Source organism: Narcine bancroftii, chromosome 6 (genome assembly GCF_036971445.1).
Source record: "Narcine bancroftii isolate sNarBan1 chromosome 6, sNarBan1.hap1, whole genome shotgun sequence".
Classification (NCBI taxonomy): Eukaryota; Metazoa; Chordata; class Chondrichthyes; order Torpediniformes; family Narcinidae; genus Narcine; species Narcine bancroftii.
In genome coordinates, this window is record NC_091474.1 from 245,397,514 (window position 1) to 245,416,973 (window position 19,460).

Consider the following 19,460-nt stretch of genomic DNA (forward strand, 5'->3'; position numbering starts at 1 on the left):
AGTTCACACACAGGACATTTACACCGACCCTGGGTACATTCACACACAGGACATTTACACCGACCTCGGGTAAGTTTCCACAGAGGGCATTTACACTGACCCTGGGTAAGTTCACTCACAGGACATTTACACCGACCCCAGGTACATTCACACACAGGACATTTACACCGACCCCGGGTACATTCACACACAGGACATTTACACCGACCCCAGGTAAATTTCCACACAGGACATTTACAACGACCCCGGGTAAATTTCCACACAGGACATTTACACCAACCCCGGGTAAGTTTCCACACAGGACATTTACAACGACCCCGGGTAAATTTCCACACAGGACATTTACACCGACCCTGGGTACGTTCACACACAGGACATTTACACCGACCCTGGGTAAGTTCACACACAGGACACTTACACCAACCCCGGGTAAGTTCACACACAGGACATTTACACCGACCCCGGGTACATTCACACACAGGACATTTACACCGACCCCAGGTAAATTTCCACACAGGACATTTACAACGACCCCGGGTAAATTTCCACACAGGACATTTACACCAACCCCGGGTAAGTTTCCACACAGGACATTTACAACGACCCCGGGTAAATTTCCACACAGGACATTTACACCGACCCTGGGTACGTTCACACACAGGACATTTACACCGACCCCGGGTAAGTTCACACACAGGACATTTACACCGACCCTGGGTAAGTTCACACACAGGACACTTACACCAACCCTGGGTAAATTTCCACACAGGACATTTACACCGACCCTGGGTACGTTCACACACAGGACATTTACACCGACCCTGGGTAAGTTCACACACAGGACACTTACACCAACCCTGGGTAAATTTCCACACAGGACATTTACACCGACCCCGGGTAAGTTCACACACAGGACATTTACACCGACCCTGGGCAAGTTCACACACAGGACACTTACACCAACCCCGGGTAAATTTCCACACAGGACATTTACACCGACCCCGGGTAAATTTCCACACAGGACATTTACACCGACCCTGGGTAAGTTCACACACAGGACACTTACACCAACCCTGGGTAAATTTCCACACAGGACATTTACACCGACCCCGGGTAAGTTCACACACAGGACACTTACACCAACCCCGGGTAAATTTCCACACAGGACATTTACACCGACCCCGGGTAAATTTCCACACAGGACATTTACACCGACCCCGGGTAAGTTTCCACACAGGACATTTACAACGACCCCGGGTAAATTTCCACACAGGACATTTACACCGACCCTGGGTACGTTCACACACAGGACATTTACACCGACCCTGGGTATGTTCACACACAGGACACTTACACCGACCCCGGGTAAGTTCACACACAGGACATTTACACCAACCCCGGGTAAATTTCCACACAGGACATTTACAACGACCCCTGGTAAATTTCCACACAGGACATTTACACCGACCCCGGGTAAGTTCACACACAGGACATTTACACCGACCCCGGGTAAGTTCACACACAGGACATTTACACCAACCCCGGGTAAATTTCCACACAGGACATTTACACCGACCCCGGGTAAGTTTCCACACAGGACATTTACAACGACCCCGGGTAAATTTCCACACAGGACATTTACACCGACCCTGGGTACGTTCACACACAGGACATTTACACCGACCCTGGGTATGTTCACACACAGGACACTTACACCGACCCCGGGTAAGTTCACACACAGGACATTTACACCAACCCCGGGTAAATTTCCACACAGGACATTTACACCGACCCCGGGTAAGTTCACACACAGGACATTTACACCAACCCCGGGTAAATTTCCACACAGGACATTTACACCGACCCCGGGTAAGTTTCCACACAGGACATTTACAACGACCCCGGGTAAATTTCCACACAGGACATTTACAACGACCCCGGGTAAATTTCCACACAGGACATTTACAACGACCCCGGGTAAATTTCCACACAGGACATTTACACCGACCCTGGGTAAGTTCACACACAGGACATTTACACCAACCCTGGGTAAGTTCACACACAGGACATTTACACCGACCCCGGGTAAGTTTCCACACAGGACATTTACACCGACCCCGGGTAAGTTTCCACACAGGACATTTACACCGACCCCGGGTAAATTTCCACACAGGACATTTACACCGACCCCGGGTAAGTTTCCACACAGGACATTTACACCGACCCTGGGTAAGTTCACACACAGGACACTTACACCAACCCTGGGTAAATTTCCACACAGGACATTTACACCGACCCCGGGTAAGTTCACACACAGGACACTTACACCAACCCCGGGTAAATTTCCACACAGGACATTTACACCGACCCCGGGTAAATTTCCACACAGGACATTTACACCGACCCCGGGTAAGTTTCCACACAGGACATTTACAACGACCCCGGGTAAATTTCCACACAGGACATTTACACCGACCCTGGGTACGTTCACACACAGGACATTTACACCGACCCTGGGTATGTTCACACACAGGACACTTACACCGACCCCGGGTAAGTTCACACACAGGACATTTACACCAACCCCGGGTAAATTTCCACACAGGACATTTACAACGACCCCTGGTAAATTTCCACACAGGACATTTACACCGACCCCGGGTAAGTTCACACACAGGACATTTACACCGACCCCGGGTAAGTTCACACACAGGACATTTACACCAACCCCGGGTAAATTTCCACACAGGACATTTACACCGACCCCGGGTAAGTTTCCACACAGGACATTTACAACGACCCCGGGTAAATTTCCACACAGGACATTTACACCGACCCTGGGTACGTTCACACACAGGACATTTACACCGACCCTGGGTATGTTCACACACAGGACACTTACACCGACCCCGGGTAAGTTCACACACAGGACATTTACACCAACCCCGGGTAAATTTCCACACAGGACATTTACACCGACCCCGGGTAAGTTCACACACAGGACATTTACACCAACCCCGGGTAAATTTCCACACAGGACATTTACACCGACCCCGGGTAAGTTTCCACACAGGACATTTACAACGACCCCGGGTAAATTTCCACACAGGACATTTACAACGACCCCGGGTAAATTTCCACACAGGACATTTACAACGACCCCGGGTAAATTTCCACACAGGACATTTACACCGACCCTGGGTAAGTTCACACACAGGACATTTACACCAACCCTGGGTAAGTTCACACACAGGACATTTACACCGACCCCGGGTAAGTTTCCACACAGGACATTTACACCGACCCCGGGTAAGTTTCCACACAGGACATTTACACCGACCCCGGGTAAATTTCCACACAGGACATTTACACCGACCCCGGGTAAGTTTCCACACAGGACATTTACACCGACCCCGGGTAGGTTCATGGAGCCTCGAACCGTCTTCCCTCCCCATCCCCAGGCCCAGGTGTCCAGTCAGATTGTTTCCGAGCCCGCTGCCTCACCTGGCCCAGGTGCCCCACGAGAGCCGAGTAAACCGGCGCCCCGGGCCCGAGTGGGGCCGGTGGCGGCTCTTCCCCGGCACTCATGGCCGGACAGGATGTAAACAAGCTGACCGGTCAAGGCAACCGCGGCAGCGAAGAAAGCGGCTCGTTTCTGGGCCGCAGCCTCGGCCTCATTTCGACTGAGCATCCGGTACCTTCCTTTCCCCCACCCTCCACCCCACCCCACGCGTCCGTGACACACGTCAACCGAAGGGAAGTGCAGTCCACGGAGCCGCAGCGCCATCAACCGTCGTCACGATTTTTCGGGGAAATCAACTCCAGCGCCACCATCCGCCAGCCCGGATCCAGGATGACTCCGGTCCGCTGACCACATTCCCGCGACAGCGCCACCATCCGCCAGCCCGCATCCAGGATGACTCCGGTCCGCTGACCACATTCCCGCGACAACGCCACCATCCGCCAGCCCGTATCCAGAATGACTCCGGTCCGCTGACCACATTCCCGCGACAGCGCCACCATCCGCCAGCCCGCATCCAGGATGACTCCGGTCCGCTGACCACATTCCCGCGGCAGCGCCACCATCCGCCAGCCCGCATCCAGGATGACTCCGGTCCGCTGACCACATTCCCGCGACAGCGCCACCATCCGCCAGCCCGCATCCAGGATGACTCCGGTCCGCTGACCACATTCCCGCGACAACGCCACCATCCGCCAGCCCGCATCCAGGATGACTCCGGTCCGCTGACCACATTCCCGCGGCAGCGCCACCATCCGCCAGCCCGCATCCAGGATGACTCCGGTCCACTGGCCACATTCCCGCGACGGCGCCACCATCCGCCAGCCCGCATCCAGGATGACTCCGGTCCGCTGACCACATTCCAGCGACAGCGCCACCATCCGCCAGCCCGCATCCAGGATGACTCCGGTCCGCTGACCACATTCCAGCGACAGCGCCACCATCCGCCAGCCCGCATCCAGGATGACTCCGGTCCGCTGACCACATTCCCGCGGCAGCGCCACCATCCGCCAGCCCGCATCCAGGATGACTCCGGTCCGCTGACCACATTCCAGCGACAGCGCCACCATCCGCCAGCCCGCATCCAGGATGACTCCGGTCCGCTGACCACATTCCCGCGGCAGCGCCACCATCCGCCAGCCCGCATCCAGGATGACTCCGGTCCACTGGCCACATTCCCGCGACAGCGCCACCATCCGACTGGTGCGGACGGGGATAAGGTGCTCACGGAAGCGATCTCCCAAGTCTGCGCCCGGTCTCTCCGCTGCAGAGAAGGCGACACAGGGAGCCCCGAATACAATAAAGTGAAAAGCCTGTTTGGGACGTGCGGGTCGAGGTGTGGGCGTAAATGTCAGGAGGGATGAGTGTTCGAGGGAGCAGTCCCTAGAGAAGGCAGAGAGGGGAAGCTATGTCTGGGAGTGGGATCCTGTTGGAAGTGCCGGAAAGTCGGGAGGATAACGTGTTGGATGCGGGGGCGAGTGGGGTGGTAGGTCAGTGTAAGGGGGTCTCTATGTTGGTTGCGTCTGGGACCAGGGCAGATGAGCAGGAAACAGAGGAGATGCGGGTGAGGGCTGAGTTGTTGGTGGTGGAGGGGAAGCCACATTTGTGGAAGAAGGCAGACATTTCAGAAGATCTGGACTGGAAGACCTCATCTTGGCAATAGATGCGGCAGAGACTGAGAAATTGAGAGAAGGGGATGGAATCCTTGCAGGGGACAGGGTGTGAGTGAGTGGGTTTGTAATATATGTCGGTGGAAAGCTCGTCTCCGACATGGAGACAGAGAGATCCTTTGTGACCTTCCCTACATCAAAGAGGCTGGGAGCAGATTGGGAGATCGCTTCATCCGCACCAGTGTCAAGAGACCTCCCAGAAGCCAACAATTTCAGTTCTGCATCACATTCCCATACTCACGTGTCTGTCCATGACCTTATGTACAGTCCCACAAAGACTCCAATAGTTTTATATCTGGTGGGTCGGGGTACAGGACTCCCACACACAGTATATCTGGACAGACAGAGGTGGATAGGATTCCCTCAGATGCAAAGACTGAGACACTCACTCCAACGCAGGGTGCGAGCAGCTGAACAGTGGTACTCACAGCCTGTGAGAGCAAACGAGCAACCGGTCTGAGAATGTTGCTGCTGGCCAGGACAGCCCGCTCCAGTCCCAGGATGATCCCCGGCAGCCACTGACTCCTCTCATGGGAAGAGGGTGACCCTGATATTCAACAAAGAACACAGACGATAAGTGAATTCATTCCTTGTAGACCTCAGACATGACCTTCTGGTGCCTTGATGTTAATATACTGACTCTCCCACATCCGTCATTTTAACCACCCCCACCATCCGGAATCCCCTCCCTTGTCCACCCAATCCTCATCTCTCAAGTTACCCCCCCACACAGCCGCCCCCACCCAAATCCTCTTCATCTCAAGTCCCCCCCCCCCACCACCTATCCCATCCCCCCTCCTTCTGATCTGTTCCCGCACCATTCCATCTGTCCCTGTCCCTCCCCAGTCCATCCCGACCCCCTCCTCTGCCCATCCTTGGGGACCTCACTGATCCACCCTCCCCTATCTCCCAGTCCCTAGGCTTTTAATGCAGACACAGCACAACAGGCCCTTCCTGCGCACTAGCCTGTGCCGCCATGTGACCGATTATCTATGACTCTGTCCATCTTTGGGAGGAAACCGGAACCCCCCAGAGGACACTCTGGGACACATTGCCTGAGATGGTGGTGCAGGCTGGTACAATGTGGTCATTCAAAAGGCTGACAGGCGCATGGATGAGAGGATCATGGAGGGAGGGTCAGGTTGTGTGGAGTCAATTTACAGAGGTCAGCATGAGATTTTGGGTTGAAGGGGTCAGTATTGTGCTGTAATGTTCTGCATTGCAGACAGCAGCTAGCGACATTACACCCACCTCTCTCTGCCTCCAACGGAGACCTGTCAGCAACACCCTTGGCCTTGTCTGCACGGTCCATCTCCTCCTCCCTCAGTGGAGTGTGACCTACACGGTTCATCTCTCTCAGTGGAGTATGACCCACACGGTCCGTCCCCTCCCTCAGTGGAGTGTGACCCGCACGGTCGGTCTCCTCCCTCAGTGGAGTGTGACCCTCACGGTCGGTCCCCTCCCTCAGTGGAGTGTGACCCGCACGGTCGGTCCCCTCCCTCAGAGGAGTGTGACCCGCGCGGTCGGTCCCCTCCCTCAGTGGAGTGTGACCCGCACGGTCGGTCTCCTCCCTCAGTGGAGTGTGACCCGCATGGTCTGTCCCCTCCTTCAGTGGAGTGTGACCCGCACGACCCGTCCCCTCCCTCAGTGCAGTGTGACCTATACGGTCCGTCCCCTCCCTCAGTGGAGTGTGACCCGTACGGTCCGTCCCCTCCCTCAATGGAGTGTGACCCGCACGACCTGTCCCCTCCCTCAGTGCAGTGTGACCCACACGGTCCGTCCCCTCCCTCAGTGAAGTGTGACCCACTCGAGCCGCCACCTCCCTCAGTAGAGTAAGTCCCACACGGTCCGTCCCCTCTTCCCTCATTGGAGAGAGACCCACACTGTCTGTCCCGTGGATCAGGACCTGCTTCTCCTCCCAACCCTCTTCTGCTCCGCCTCCAGCAGCCAAGGAGCCCCTCCCTGCCGGCCTCTCTTCGCTGTTTCTCCGCTCTGCCTCGTCGAGTGCCACAGTTTCCTCTGGAGAAGGATCTCTGCTGGCTAGTTCCATCCTCCCTGCGACGTTCGAAGTTGGTGCCTCTGCTCCACCTTCCTTCTCCTTGAGCTGTCCTCTGGGTTGGGCCTGTGGAGAGTATGGTTCCACCTCAGCGACCAGCTGAACTCCACTTAAGGCAGGATGCTCCATCCACACCTCCTTCAGAGTCTCTGCAGAAGGCACTCCCACCATTATCTCTTCATCCTCCTCCCACTCCTGAGATGCTGTGGCCTCCATTGAGCCCCTCGTTCCCCGTGACACTTCACCTCTGCCCAGCTCCTGTCTTCCTTCTGACCATGATTGATCCTTTGCTAAATGGGGCAAAGGCCGTCTTCCTGGAAGCTGACTGTCCTCCTTCACCTCCTTGTCTGCTTCGTCCGGTTCCCCTTGGTCCAAGGATTCTACTAGATAACATAAAAAAAGAAAAAAACATTTGGAGTTTAGAAGCCTGAGCAGCGACCTTATTCAAACACGAGTCCTAAGTGAGTTGACAGACTGGACAATGAGAGGTTCTCTCTTGTCAAGAATCTAAAAGGTTGGGACAAATCACAGGATCTGGACATTTGACACTGAAAAAAGGATGAATTTCTTCTCGGCGGATGCTAAAATTCTCTTCCCCCGAGGTACGGACCTTCAGACAGAGTACGGTACAGTGAGATAAATATCAGAAATCGGGGAAGCTTTGTTCAAGCTGTACAGGGTGTGGGCAAGGCCAGACTAGAAGCATTGCTCGTAGTTATTTGTCTACTTATTTAAGAGAGACTGTCATAGACTTGAAGGAGGTTCAGCTGAGATTCACCGACTCCTAGGATGATAGGGTTGTCTTGCCTCATGTGGCTGAAGAAGCCAGATCTGTAACCCATAGGGTTTAGAAAAATGAGGGGAGAAATGGGAGAAACATGCACCAGCCTGAGGGGTGGACAGAGGGGAGATGTACAGGTGTTTCCATAAGCACGAGGTACGGGGCAGTCATTTAACGCCACCGTCCGAATTTTGTCCGGCAGAGGGAAGAGGGCCTGTGGAATTCTCTTCAGCCGAATCATTTACAGTGGAGATGGGCAAATATTTAAAAGACTGAGGAAATTGGGGTGAGACGGTTAGCGTGATACTGTTACAGGGCCAGCATTTGGGACCGGGGTGCTTGTCTGTAAGGAGTTTGTATGTTCTCTCCATGGGTTTCCTCTGGCCTGCTCCTGTTTCCTCCCACCCTTCAAGACGTTACATTTTACATTTGTCAATTAATTTTTAAATTTTTTTATTTTCACATGGTAGAAGCTGATTCATCCATTTATGCCCCATGCTGCCCAATTACATCCAATTAACCTACCCCCCCCCCCCGGGGAAAACCCACGCAGACACCAGGAGAACGTACAAACTCCTTACCGACAGCGCGGGATTCGAACCTGGGCCACTGGGGCGGTAATAGCGTTGTGGTAATTGCTACACTAACTGTGCCACTCATTGTAGGTTGATTGAGGTATATGGCAGCACGGGCTCGTGGAGGGGATGCTGTGCCCAAATGTAAAAGAAAAATAAGGTGAGGGTGATGGAGAACTGAAGAGGTATTGAGATTATCAGCTCTGACCATATTGGATGGTAGGACAGGTTTGAGGGGACAAATGGCCTCCTGCTCCCATTTTCCTGTAAGAGACAGAACTCTCTCGATGGGCTGAATTTCACGTCCTGTCCCAGGCAGTTGGTGTAAGTTGTTGCTGAGCTGACTGCCCTTCCTCACCTACTCAGCATACACCATGGGATGAGAGAAACCTGCCAACCTGCACCCTCCCCTTCCCAGCCCAGCAGCCTTCCTGCTGCTCTGATCTGTTGTGCTATCTCCATGGGGCCCTCACATCCCCTGAAAGCGTCACAGCCGGAGGTTCCTTCCACAGATTCTAGCCTGCATGCAAAGGCCTCCAAGAACCGTCAACAAAACCTGCTGCCAAGGCACAGGAGGGGCAATTAGGCCAGAAGTCAAGAGCCTGGCTGCAGGCGTTCAAGAGGGGAAGAGAACCGATTAAAATTTGGGGAAAGGGAGCCAAAACTAGAGGAGAGGTGGGATTCTTGGACATTCTGAGTGGCCCCTTTCAAAGTATTAGCTTAAAGCCATTTGCAGCATCTTCTGCTCAGCTTGCAAATCCTCTAAAACATGAGCGCACATGCGTATGCACGCAAATGTTCATGCAAGCACACACATGCTCACACATACATACAGAGAAACTCACATTTTTTCCCTCTTTGGAGCGAAGAATGAGAGGAGAATTAATAGAGGTCTACAAGATTCTGAGAGGCATAGATAAGGTGTTTCCCAATCACCAGAGGGCAGCTCCACCAAATGTAGGGAGGGAAGTTTAGGGGAGATATCAGAGCTAAGATATTTTTACTGAGTTGTGGGTGCCTGGAATGCCTTACCAGGGATGGTGGTGGAGGCCGAAACATAAAAGGCATCTTAGAGACTCTTAGACAGGCACATGGTTGGAAGAAAAATAGAGGGTTTCAGGGTAGGGAGGGTTTAGTATATTTTGATCGGAGTATATCAGGGCTGAAGGGCCTATACTATCCTTCACACACCCACCCACCCACCGCTCACACAGTGTTCCCTCTACCATAAAAATAATCCTCCACTCTACCTTGGGGATAATCCCTTTCCTCTGACAACTGTTCTCCAGAGTCGAAAGCCACACTCTCCTCGCTATCTGAGTACTTCATCCTTAATTGATACACGAGTTCCTGAAGATCATTCACGAGCATCGTTTCCTCATTGTTCTCCTGATTCTCTTCGGCCCTGTCGTCCAACATGCTCTCTACCATCTCCAGAATCCTCGTCTCCCAATCCTCCAGAATATTGTCGAGAACGCTCTCCATACTCTGCTCGTCTGACCTGGTTGACATGGCAAGCTTCAGTTTGGTTTCCATGCTGTGAAGATTGGCTTCAATCTCCAGGACTTGTTGGGGACTGAGATACTTCCTCACAAGTGCCAAGCTTGTTGCAGCCAAGGAGCCTTTCAAAATTGTGAGCTTTTCCACAGCCTCCTGGTGCTTCAGATTCGCAAACCTTCTGCTTGCATTGTCTGCCCCATTCTCGTTGCTTGGAAGCCTGATATCTTCAGTCTTGTTTGCACTGTCTTCAGATGGGTTTGATGCATTCCCTCTCATGGAGTCAGCCCCTGACCCCCTGGCCTCACCCTCCTGAGCGAACTCACTCCTTTCCTTATGTTGCACCCCTAAAAAATGCTTTGGGGTCTGGGGCCCACCTTCCCTCTCTGCCCTCAGATCATGTGCGTCCACAGACCTGAGAGACGGCGAATGCGATTCCTTCTGGCTTTCGATCCAGTTTGTTTGTCCTCGAATGTTCTCCATTTCTACTTCACGGTCCTTCTCTGCAGCCGAGAAGTTCAACCCACCCATTGCGTCTTGCAGATCTTCTGTCTCCACATTATTGCTTTCCTCGGTTATGTTCACATCATCAACATCCAGCTCTTGTTCGTCTGATCTGCCTTCCTGAGAGGCACTGGCTTCGTCATCTCTTGCTGCTCTGGCATCTGCAGCATTTTCGTCCTCCAGCAACTCCTCTGGCTCATCCAGACTTTCATCATCGGCCTCTCCTGGGCCCTCCTCTGAAACACTGTCCCCGGCCAGCTTGGAATAACTCTCTGGAGGCTCATCGACATCTCCCTGGTCATTCCTTCCCAACTGGTCTCCTCCCTTCGCCGCCTTGTGGTCCCCTGGATCTGGGCCACCCTGAACAGAGTTGGTCTGACCCTCAGCCTCCACTGTACCCTCTGGCAGCATGGTGTTTACGTACCCTGTGGGAAACCCATCCCTTGTCCCTGCTTCCGACTTTGACCCTTCAGTCACATCTATCCCTTCAGTGGATGCAAATGCAGAAGACCCAGTTCCTGGTTCCATCCGGACGAGCTGTGGGGGATCTCGATTCGGCTCAACGGCTGGTTCAGCATCACTCCGCTGGACAACTTCTTGGTGATTCTCATCTCTTTCTGCTGTGGCCACAAATCCATCAGTAACTTCCTTGTTAAAGGTTGAACTCTTTGTTTGACTCTTACCCTCTTGCCCTGAAACGTGACTCTCTACTTTGGATCTAATGAGTTGCTCCTTCTCATTTCCCTCATTTCCCGCCACTGTTTCACGATGGGTTTCAGCTTCTGAGCTTGGGGCCAGGGCTGGCACTGTGGCTTCAGAGCCTTCTGTCCCCAACCAAGATGACTCCTTTACGCCAACACCGGTTTCCACTGCAATACTGGGTGAGCCTTCGCCTTCCTCCACAGAGTGTTCACTCCTCCCGTCTCTCACATCTTTGGCCAAGCCTTCAGAATCGGGACCGTCGAGATTGGTCACCTGGGACATCGTCTTGTTCCCATTGATGTCCGCAGAAAAGGTCTCCCCGAGCGTCGTCTGCAGCCCTCCACTTTCTGACATTGGTGTCTCCTCACTTTTCGCAGTGTCCTCGATTTCTCCATCCAACGACCAGCCTTTTTTTGGAACCTCCAGCGTGTCGATGGCCCCTGGTGTCGTTTTAGCGTTGGCTTCACTGGGCTCTGAATGATAATCTTCAGCGGTAGCGTTGTCTTGGACAAGGTCCTGTTCAGGAATTGATCCGTTACCTGAATACGAGATCAAAGGTGTTCTCTTCAGAAGCTCAACATCTTCTTTCTTCAATTCTACCTCAAATTCTAGGTCCTTGTCCAACACAGCGATGTTATGGGTCACCTCATCATCCACCACAATCGCATCTTGTGTTGATCCGAATCCAGTTTCTAACTGCGAAGAGTCCTCGAGTTCAAGGAGTGACTGTTCACCTTCCTGGGACCCGAGTTCTGTTATGACCAGGGAACCCCAGATAACGCTGCTCCCCTGACTTAACCCCTTGCTCCCTGCCTCCTTTGGAGACAAGGTTTCTGGCTCCTGGGGATTTGACTCTAGCTGTGTGCTCACTTTTACATGGCTGCTATCACCTCCTTCCGTGGAACGGTCTTCCAAAGAGGAGATATCACCACCCTCTTCGACAGCACTCTCAACAGGTTCTTCAATGTGAAAACTTTCTTTGCTGCTAGCTGGACTTTCAGCTTCTCTACCTTCAGCCCATGTAAGGGGGCTGCCAGCTCCCTGCTCTGCTGGCTGGACCTTTTCTTCCCTTTCGCCTGCTTCCTCAGCCCTGGCTTTGTTTCCAGCCATGCCCAAAGTTTTCTCTGATTCGTCACTCGGAACCAGCTGGGCTGCGCCCCCTAGCACCACATGCTCCTCACTCAGGGCTCCGACCAGTTCACCGATCTCCACATCGTCAAAGTCATCCGGGCCTTCATTGAAGCAGACAAAGTCAGTATCCTGCAGCAAATGAAAGAAAGGCAGAGTTCAAGCAGAGGTTGGTTGAGAAGGTTCGGTATTCAGGATGAGGGTGTAAATTGGATTAGTCATTGTGGGAGAAGCCAGAGAGCGGTAGAGGATCGTCTCTCTGACTAGTGGTGTGTGTCAGGGATCGATGCTGGGTCCATTGTTGTTGATCATCTATATCGGGGATGGCCAATCTGTGGCTCACGAGTCACAAGCAGCTCTTTGCCATATAACGTGTGGCTTGCAGAAATATGTTGGATGAGACAGTAATCATAAGAGCTGCACATTATATGGCAAAGAGCCGCATGTGACCGGGGACCATCCAAAAGCGGACTTACCACCAGGTCCCAGCCACCAGCCCATCTGAGCTCCCGATGCTCCGAGCAACACTGATACCGTAGTCAAAAGTTTCCGATTAACCGAAAACCGATCAACCAAAATTCCGAATATCCAAAAGTATTTTTAGGTGAGACATGGCGTCACAATTTGAAAAAAAAGCTGAAAAAAATTTACCCACCGTGCTGAAGTGGGACTACAGGGAATCAGTTTTACAAAGGAGACATTTGTCCACAGGTTACACATTGAAGGAAAGGATAACCTGATTATTTATTTATGAACTGTCATTTTTTTTGCCATGGTGGCATTTTCAGAATTTAAACTGAATATTGCTCTCTCCCCACTCACCTGCCCGAGCCACGCTCTCTCCCCACCTGCCCACCCGAGCCACGCTCTCCCTGCCTGCCCACCCGAGCCACGCTCTCCCCGCCTGCCCACCCGAGCCACGCTCTCCCCGCCTGCCACCCGAGCCACGCTCTCCCCGTCTGCCCACCCGAGCCACGTTCTCCCCGCCTGCCCACCCGAGCCACGCTCTCCCCGCCTGCCCACCCGAGCCACTCTCTCCCCGCCTGCCCACCCGAGCCACGCTCTCTCCCCGCCTGCCCACCTGAGCCACTCTCTCCCCGCCTGCCCACCCGAGCCACGCTCTCTCCCCGCCTGCCCACCCGAGCCACTCTCTCCCCGCTCATCGTCCCAAGCTGCTCCCTCTATCAAATACCCTCTCAGCAGGGTTGTTAAAATTCTGCTGGAGGACAATCCCTGTGCAATCTCCTGCCATTTACAGGTGGGGTGAGACCTCGGGCTCCCTGGCAGGAGTGGGGACAGCGGTGGGGAGGTGTCAGGGGATCGGCGACTCCATGCAAAGGTGTCAGGGGATCGGTGACAGCCGATACAAGTATTCTCTTGATTCTCTGCTTTAGAGAAAATACCCAAAAATCAAAAAAATCCGCTTAACCAAGATAGGTCCAGTCCCAAGCATTTCAGATAATCGGAAACATACTGTATGCGTGTGATAGTTGACCCCCTAAATGTTATCCTAAAAATTGGTTCACAAAATGAGACTATGACACATGTGTATATAATATATACACATGTGGCAGCTCACCACTAGGCAGGCGAACTGGACCCGCTTGTAAGCCACGTGGCGGGGCAACCGGCCAAAATGGCGCTGTCGGGGGTTTTCCCTTCCTCCCAGCATGTGGCTCAGAAGCCCGCGCTGGGGGACAATGTCATGCCCGGGTGACGTCAGCGCCCTCCAGCGCGGTTCTCAGCCAGGTCCGGACAGGGAGTATAAGAGCAGCCTGCAATAAACTAGTCTGCTCACTGAGCTCAACCCGTCTGGCTGTGGATGTTCTTTCAAGAGCAGTGTAGCTGCCGCTACACACACATACATACCGCACCACGGGGTGTTCCACCACATCCCCACCCAGGGCCCACCAGTTCACGCCAAGGCACGCTGGTGGGGAAGGAGGAGTTTTTGCACCTGTTGGAACTGGGGATCATTCGGCGGTCTGACAACCCGGGGGCCTCGCTGCTCCACCTGGTCTCGAAAGCCTCCAGTGGATGGCGTCTCTGTGGAGACCATCGACGGCTCAACGAGGCAACAGTTCCTGACCGTTACCCCATCCCTCATATCCAAGACTTTACGGTCAACCTACACAGTACGAGGGGTTTCTCCAAGATTGACCTGGTGCGCGGGTATCACCAGATCCCGGTGCACCCTGAGGACATACCCAAGACAGCTATCATAAACTCCTTTGGCTCGTTCGAATTCCTGCGCACGCTATTCGGGCTCAAGAACACCGCTCAGACCTTCCAGCGCCTCATGGACTCTGTAGGCAGGGACTTGGATTTCGTCTTTATTTATTTGGATGACATCCTCGTCGCCAGCGAGGACCGGGTGCAACACAAGGCCCACCACGTGCCCTTTTCTCCCGGCTGGCTGACTTCGGCCTTACCATCAACCCGGCTAAGTGCCAGTTCAGGAACATAGGAAGTAGGAACAGGAGTAGGCCAAAAATGGCCCATTGAGCCTGCTCCGCCATTCAATACGATCATGGCTAATCTAATTTATGACCTAACTCCACCTACCTGCCTTCTCCCCATATCCCCTAATTCCTCTATTATGTAAAAATTTATCTTACCGAATTTGAAATATGTTTAATGATGCAGCCTCAACCACTTCCCTGGTTAGAGAATTCCAAACATTCATTACTCTCTGGGAAAAACTATTTTTCCTCATCTCTGTCCTAAATCTACTCCCCGAATCTTGAAACTGTGTCCTCTCGTTTTAGTTTCCCCAGCCAGCTCAAAAAACCTTCCTACATCTATCCTATCCATATCCTTCATAATCCTATATGTTTCTATAAGATCTCCTCTCATTCTTCTGAATTTGAGCGAATACAATCCTAGACGATTTAATCTTTCATCATAAGTCAATCCCTTCATCCCAGGGATCAACCTAGTAAACCTCCTCTAGACCGTCTCCAAAGCCAGTGTATCCTTCCTCAAATATGGAGACCAGAACTGGACACAGTACTCCAGGTGCGGCCTCACCAGTACCTTATACAGTTGCAACATTACCTCCCTACTCCTGAATTCAATTCCTCTAGCGATGAAGGCCAACATTCCATTTGCCTTCTTAATAACCTGCTCCACCTGCAACCTAACTTTTTGCGATTCATGCACAAGCCCTCCCAAGTCCCTCTGCACAACAGCAGGCTGTAGATTTTCACCCTTTTAATAATATTCAGCTCTTTTATTTTTCTTGCCAAAGTGGATAACCTCACACTTACTAACACTGTACTCCATCTACCAGACCTTTGCCCACTCATCCAGCTGAACTATATCCCTCTGCAGACTCTCCACATCCTCATTACAATTTGCTCTTCCACTCAATTTGGTGTCATCCACAAATTTGGCTACACCACATTTTGTCCCCTCCTCCAAGTCATCAATGTCATTCCAGGAAAGAGTCCATGCAGTTCCTGAGCCATACCATTATGGCCGAAGGAGCCACGCCCACCGCTGCGAAGGTCACCACTATCAGGAAGTTCCCACGACGGACAGCCTCAAGGGGCTGCAGGAGTTCGCGGGTATGGTCAACTTTTACAACCGCTTCATCCCGGGAGCTGCGCGCATCATGCAACCAATATTTGCCCTCATCGCAGCCAAGCACAAAACGCTCACTTGGAACCCAGAAGCCTACACCGCATTTGAGGCCACCAAGGACGCCCTCATGAAGGCCACCATGCTCGCCCACCCGCACACCGACCTGCATGTGGCACTCTCTGTCGACGCCTCTGCCACAGCCGTCGGTGCCGTCCTGGAGCAGCAGGTGAATGGACATTGGAAGCCGCTGGCATTCTTCAGCTGCCTGCTCCAACCGCCAGAATGCAAGTATAGTGCCTTCGACCACAAGTTACTGGGCATGTACCTGGCAGTGTGACATTTCCGCTATTTTTTGGAGGGGAGGACTTTTACCATCTTCACCGACCACAAACCCCTCACCCAGGCGCTCGCGATGGCAAAGGATCCCTGGTCGGCCTACCAGCAGCATCACCTCTCCTTCGTGTCAGAATTTACCACCGACATTTGGCACAAGGCGGGGAAGGACAATGTGGTTGCCGATGCACTCTCGCAACCGGCCATCTGCGTGCTGAAGCCCGGCCTCGACCAGCTTGGCTGGGACCAGAAATCTGATGAGGAGACGAGGGCCTTCAAGACCGCCATCATGGGCCTGCGGTTCCAAGATCTCCCATCTCCGAGTGGTGAAGGCACCATCCTGTGCCATATCTCCATGGTCACCCCGTGACCAGTGGTTCCCCAGCAGTGGTGCAGGCAGGTCTTCCATCACATCCACGACCTTTCACGTCCATCCAATAGGTCCATGGTCCGGATGGTGGCAGAACAGTTCGTATGGCATGGGCTGTGGAAGCAGATCATGGGCTGGGCCAGAACATGCACCCGTTGCCAGACGTCCAAAGTGCACAGGCACACCAGGATGCCTGTACAGGAGTTCGAGCAGGTCCGGGAACGGTTCAGCCACGTTCACATAGACATCGTCGGGCCCTTACCCGTTTCCCGGGACAACTGTTACCTGTTTATGATGGTGGACCGCACCACTCGCTGGCCCGAGGCAATCCCAATGCCAGACACCTCCACCGACTCCTGCTCCCAAGCACTGTTGAATGGTTAGGTTGCCCAGTTCAGAATCCCGGGTCACCTCACCAACGATTGGGGCGCCCAGTTCACATCTGCTCTGGGCACAGCTCGCCAACAGGTGGAGGATCCAGCTACACCACACCACGGCCTACCACCCGCAGGCCAATGGACTGGTCGAACGTCTACACGGCCACCTTAAGTCTGCACTCATGGCCCGCCTGACCGGTCCCGACTGGGCGGACAAACTGCCTTGGGTTCTCCTGGGCATCCGCTCCACACCCAAGGAAGATCTGCAGGCGTCTTCAGTTGAGGTGGTCTACAGTGCGCCGCTGGCACTACTTGGTGAGTTCGTCAACACACCACACAATCCCCAGCGATCACTGCACGAACTACTTCCTCACCTCCGGGCACGCTTAGACTCGTTCGAACCCCCACCGCCACCCAGGCATGACACACGTCTGTCTCACGTTGCCGGCGAACTGCTTTCCGCTGAGTACGTTTTCGTTCGGCCGCGCCCAACCGCGGCACCTCTGCAACGACCGTACGAGGGGCCATACAGGGTTGTACAGCATTCCGGCTCATCGTTCACACTGGACATTGGCAGCAGGCGGGAGCTGTTTACCGTAGACAGGCTGAAGCCAGAACACCTCGATCCCATTGAGCCCGTGGTCGTAGCCCATCCCAAGAAGCGAGGCTGCCCGGCGAAAAAGGACATTGGCGCCGGTTCTTGGGGGGGGGGGGGGGCGCTGTGTGGAGGCTCACCACTTGGCAGGCGAACCATCCCCACTTTGGCAGCCAGCAAAATGGCGCTCTCGGGGGTTTTCCCTTCCTCCCAGCACAGGGCTCAGAAGCCCGCGCTGGGGGACCACATCACGCCCGGGTGACATCAGCGCCCTCCAGTGCGGTTTTCAGCCAGGTCCGGGCTGGGAGTATAAGTGCAGCCCAGCAGCCTGCAATAAACTAGTCTGCTCACTGAGCTCAACCTGTCTGGTTGTGTGTGTTCTTTCAGCTACACACACATACATATACACTTTATGTGTACTTTTAATTATTGAAACTAATGCAAATTAGCAGTTTAAAAACTACACACATGAATAAATATTACATATATGTATTTCTTAAAATTTACATAAATTTTTTGTAACAAAATGTGCACATGAGAATCACGTGTACGTGATATTTTTTCATATCTTGCAGTCTAAAACATCTAAAGTTTATCTTATTTCGATTTTACATTAAACAAGTTTGGCCACCCCCTAATTAGATCAGCAAATTTGCAGATGATCCAAGATTGGAGGTGTAATGGACAATGTGGAAGAGGGATCTAGACCAGCTGGAAAATGGGCTGCAAAATGGGAGATGGAAATTAATAAAGTTTGGGATGTTATACTTTGGGAGGAGAAATTAGGGTAGGACATGGACAGTAAATGGTAAGGCATTGAAGAGTGTGCTAGAATAGATGGATCTTGGAGTACAGAAGCACAAAAATGGCATAATGGATAGGTTCATGTTGGCCTTTATAGATCAAAGACATTGGTGAGAAACATTGGTTATGTATCTTTGCTCCTGTCGACGCTGCAGGACCTGCAGAGTTTCTCCAGCACTGTATATTAACTACAATCACAGATTCTGTAGACTTTCTTGTTTCCACCCCCCACCCCCCTCCTCCACCTTACAGCCTTCCTGAAGTTTTTTTTCATGCATCTTTTTATACTCCTCGAGCTTCTCATTGCTCCCTGTTGCCTACACCTGCTTTACACCTCTCGCTTCTTAACCAGATCCCAAATACAGTGCCCTCTATAATGTTTGGGACAAAGACACTTGCTTTTTTCTCCTTTATTTTCCCCTGTGCTCCACAATTCATGTAATTAAAGTGCACATTCCAGATTTGACGATGTAGAAATTACAGTCCTTTTTATACATAGTCCCTCATTTCAGGGCACCATAATGTTTGGGACATTGGGCTTCATGGGTGTTTGTGATTACTCAGGTATGTTTAATTGCTTCATTGGTGCAGTAGAAGAGAGCTCAGCTTGTTTCTAAGCTTTTGATCACCTTTGGAGTCTGTAGTTGCCATTTTTCCACAAGGATCAGAGTTGTGCCCAATGAAAGTCAAAGAACCCATCATGAAGCTGAAAAACGAGGGAGGTGTGGATGTGTCGATGACTATTTTCCACAGAAGACTTCATGAACAGAAATACAGAGGCTGCACTGCAAGATGAAAACCATGAGTCAGCCACAGAAAGCATGGCCAGGTTACAGTTGGCCAAGAAATATTTAAAAGAGCCTGCAGAATTCTGAAAAAAGGTCTTGTGGACAAATGAGACCAAGATTAACGTGTATTAGAGAGAAGGCAAGATCAAAGTGTGGAGGCGTAAAGGAACTGCCC

At 52.6% G+C, this 19,460-nt stretch overlaps 1 protein-coding gene across 7 annotated transcripts in view; it reads right to left on the reverse strand.

Moving 5' to 3' along the window:
• Positions 1–19,460, reverse strand: part of mia3 (MIA SH3 domain ER export factor 3) — a 111,046-nt gene that overhangs the window by 67,549 nt on the left and 24,037 nt on the right. For 5 of the 7 annotated variants that reach the window (XM_069887869.1, XM_069887870.1, XM_069887867.1 and 2 more), the window contains exons 4-6: positions 9,853–12,565; positions 6,442–7,629; positions 5,619–5,737 (exon numbers count right to left, since the gene is read on the reverse strand). In XM_069887869.1, the coding sequence (XP_069743970.1) occupies positions 5,619–5,737; positions 6,442–7,629; positions 9,853–12,565 (4,020 nt within the window). The remainder of the gene's footprint in view (positions 1–5,618; positions 5,738–6,441; positions 7,630–9,852; positions 12,566–19,460) is intronic. The other 2 variants (XM_069887868.1, XM_069887872.1) reach the window with 2 other exon arrangements.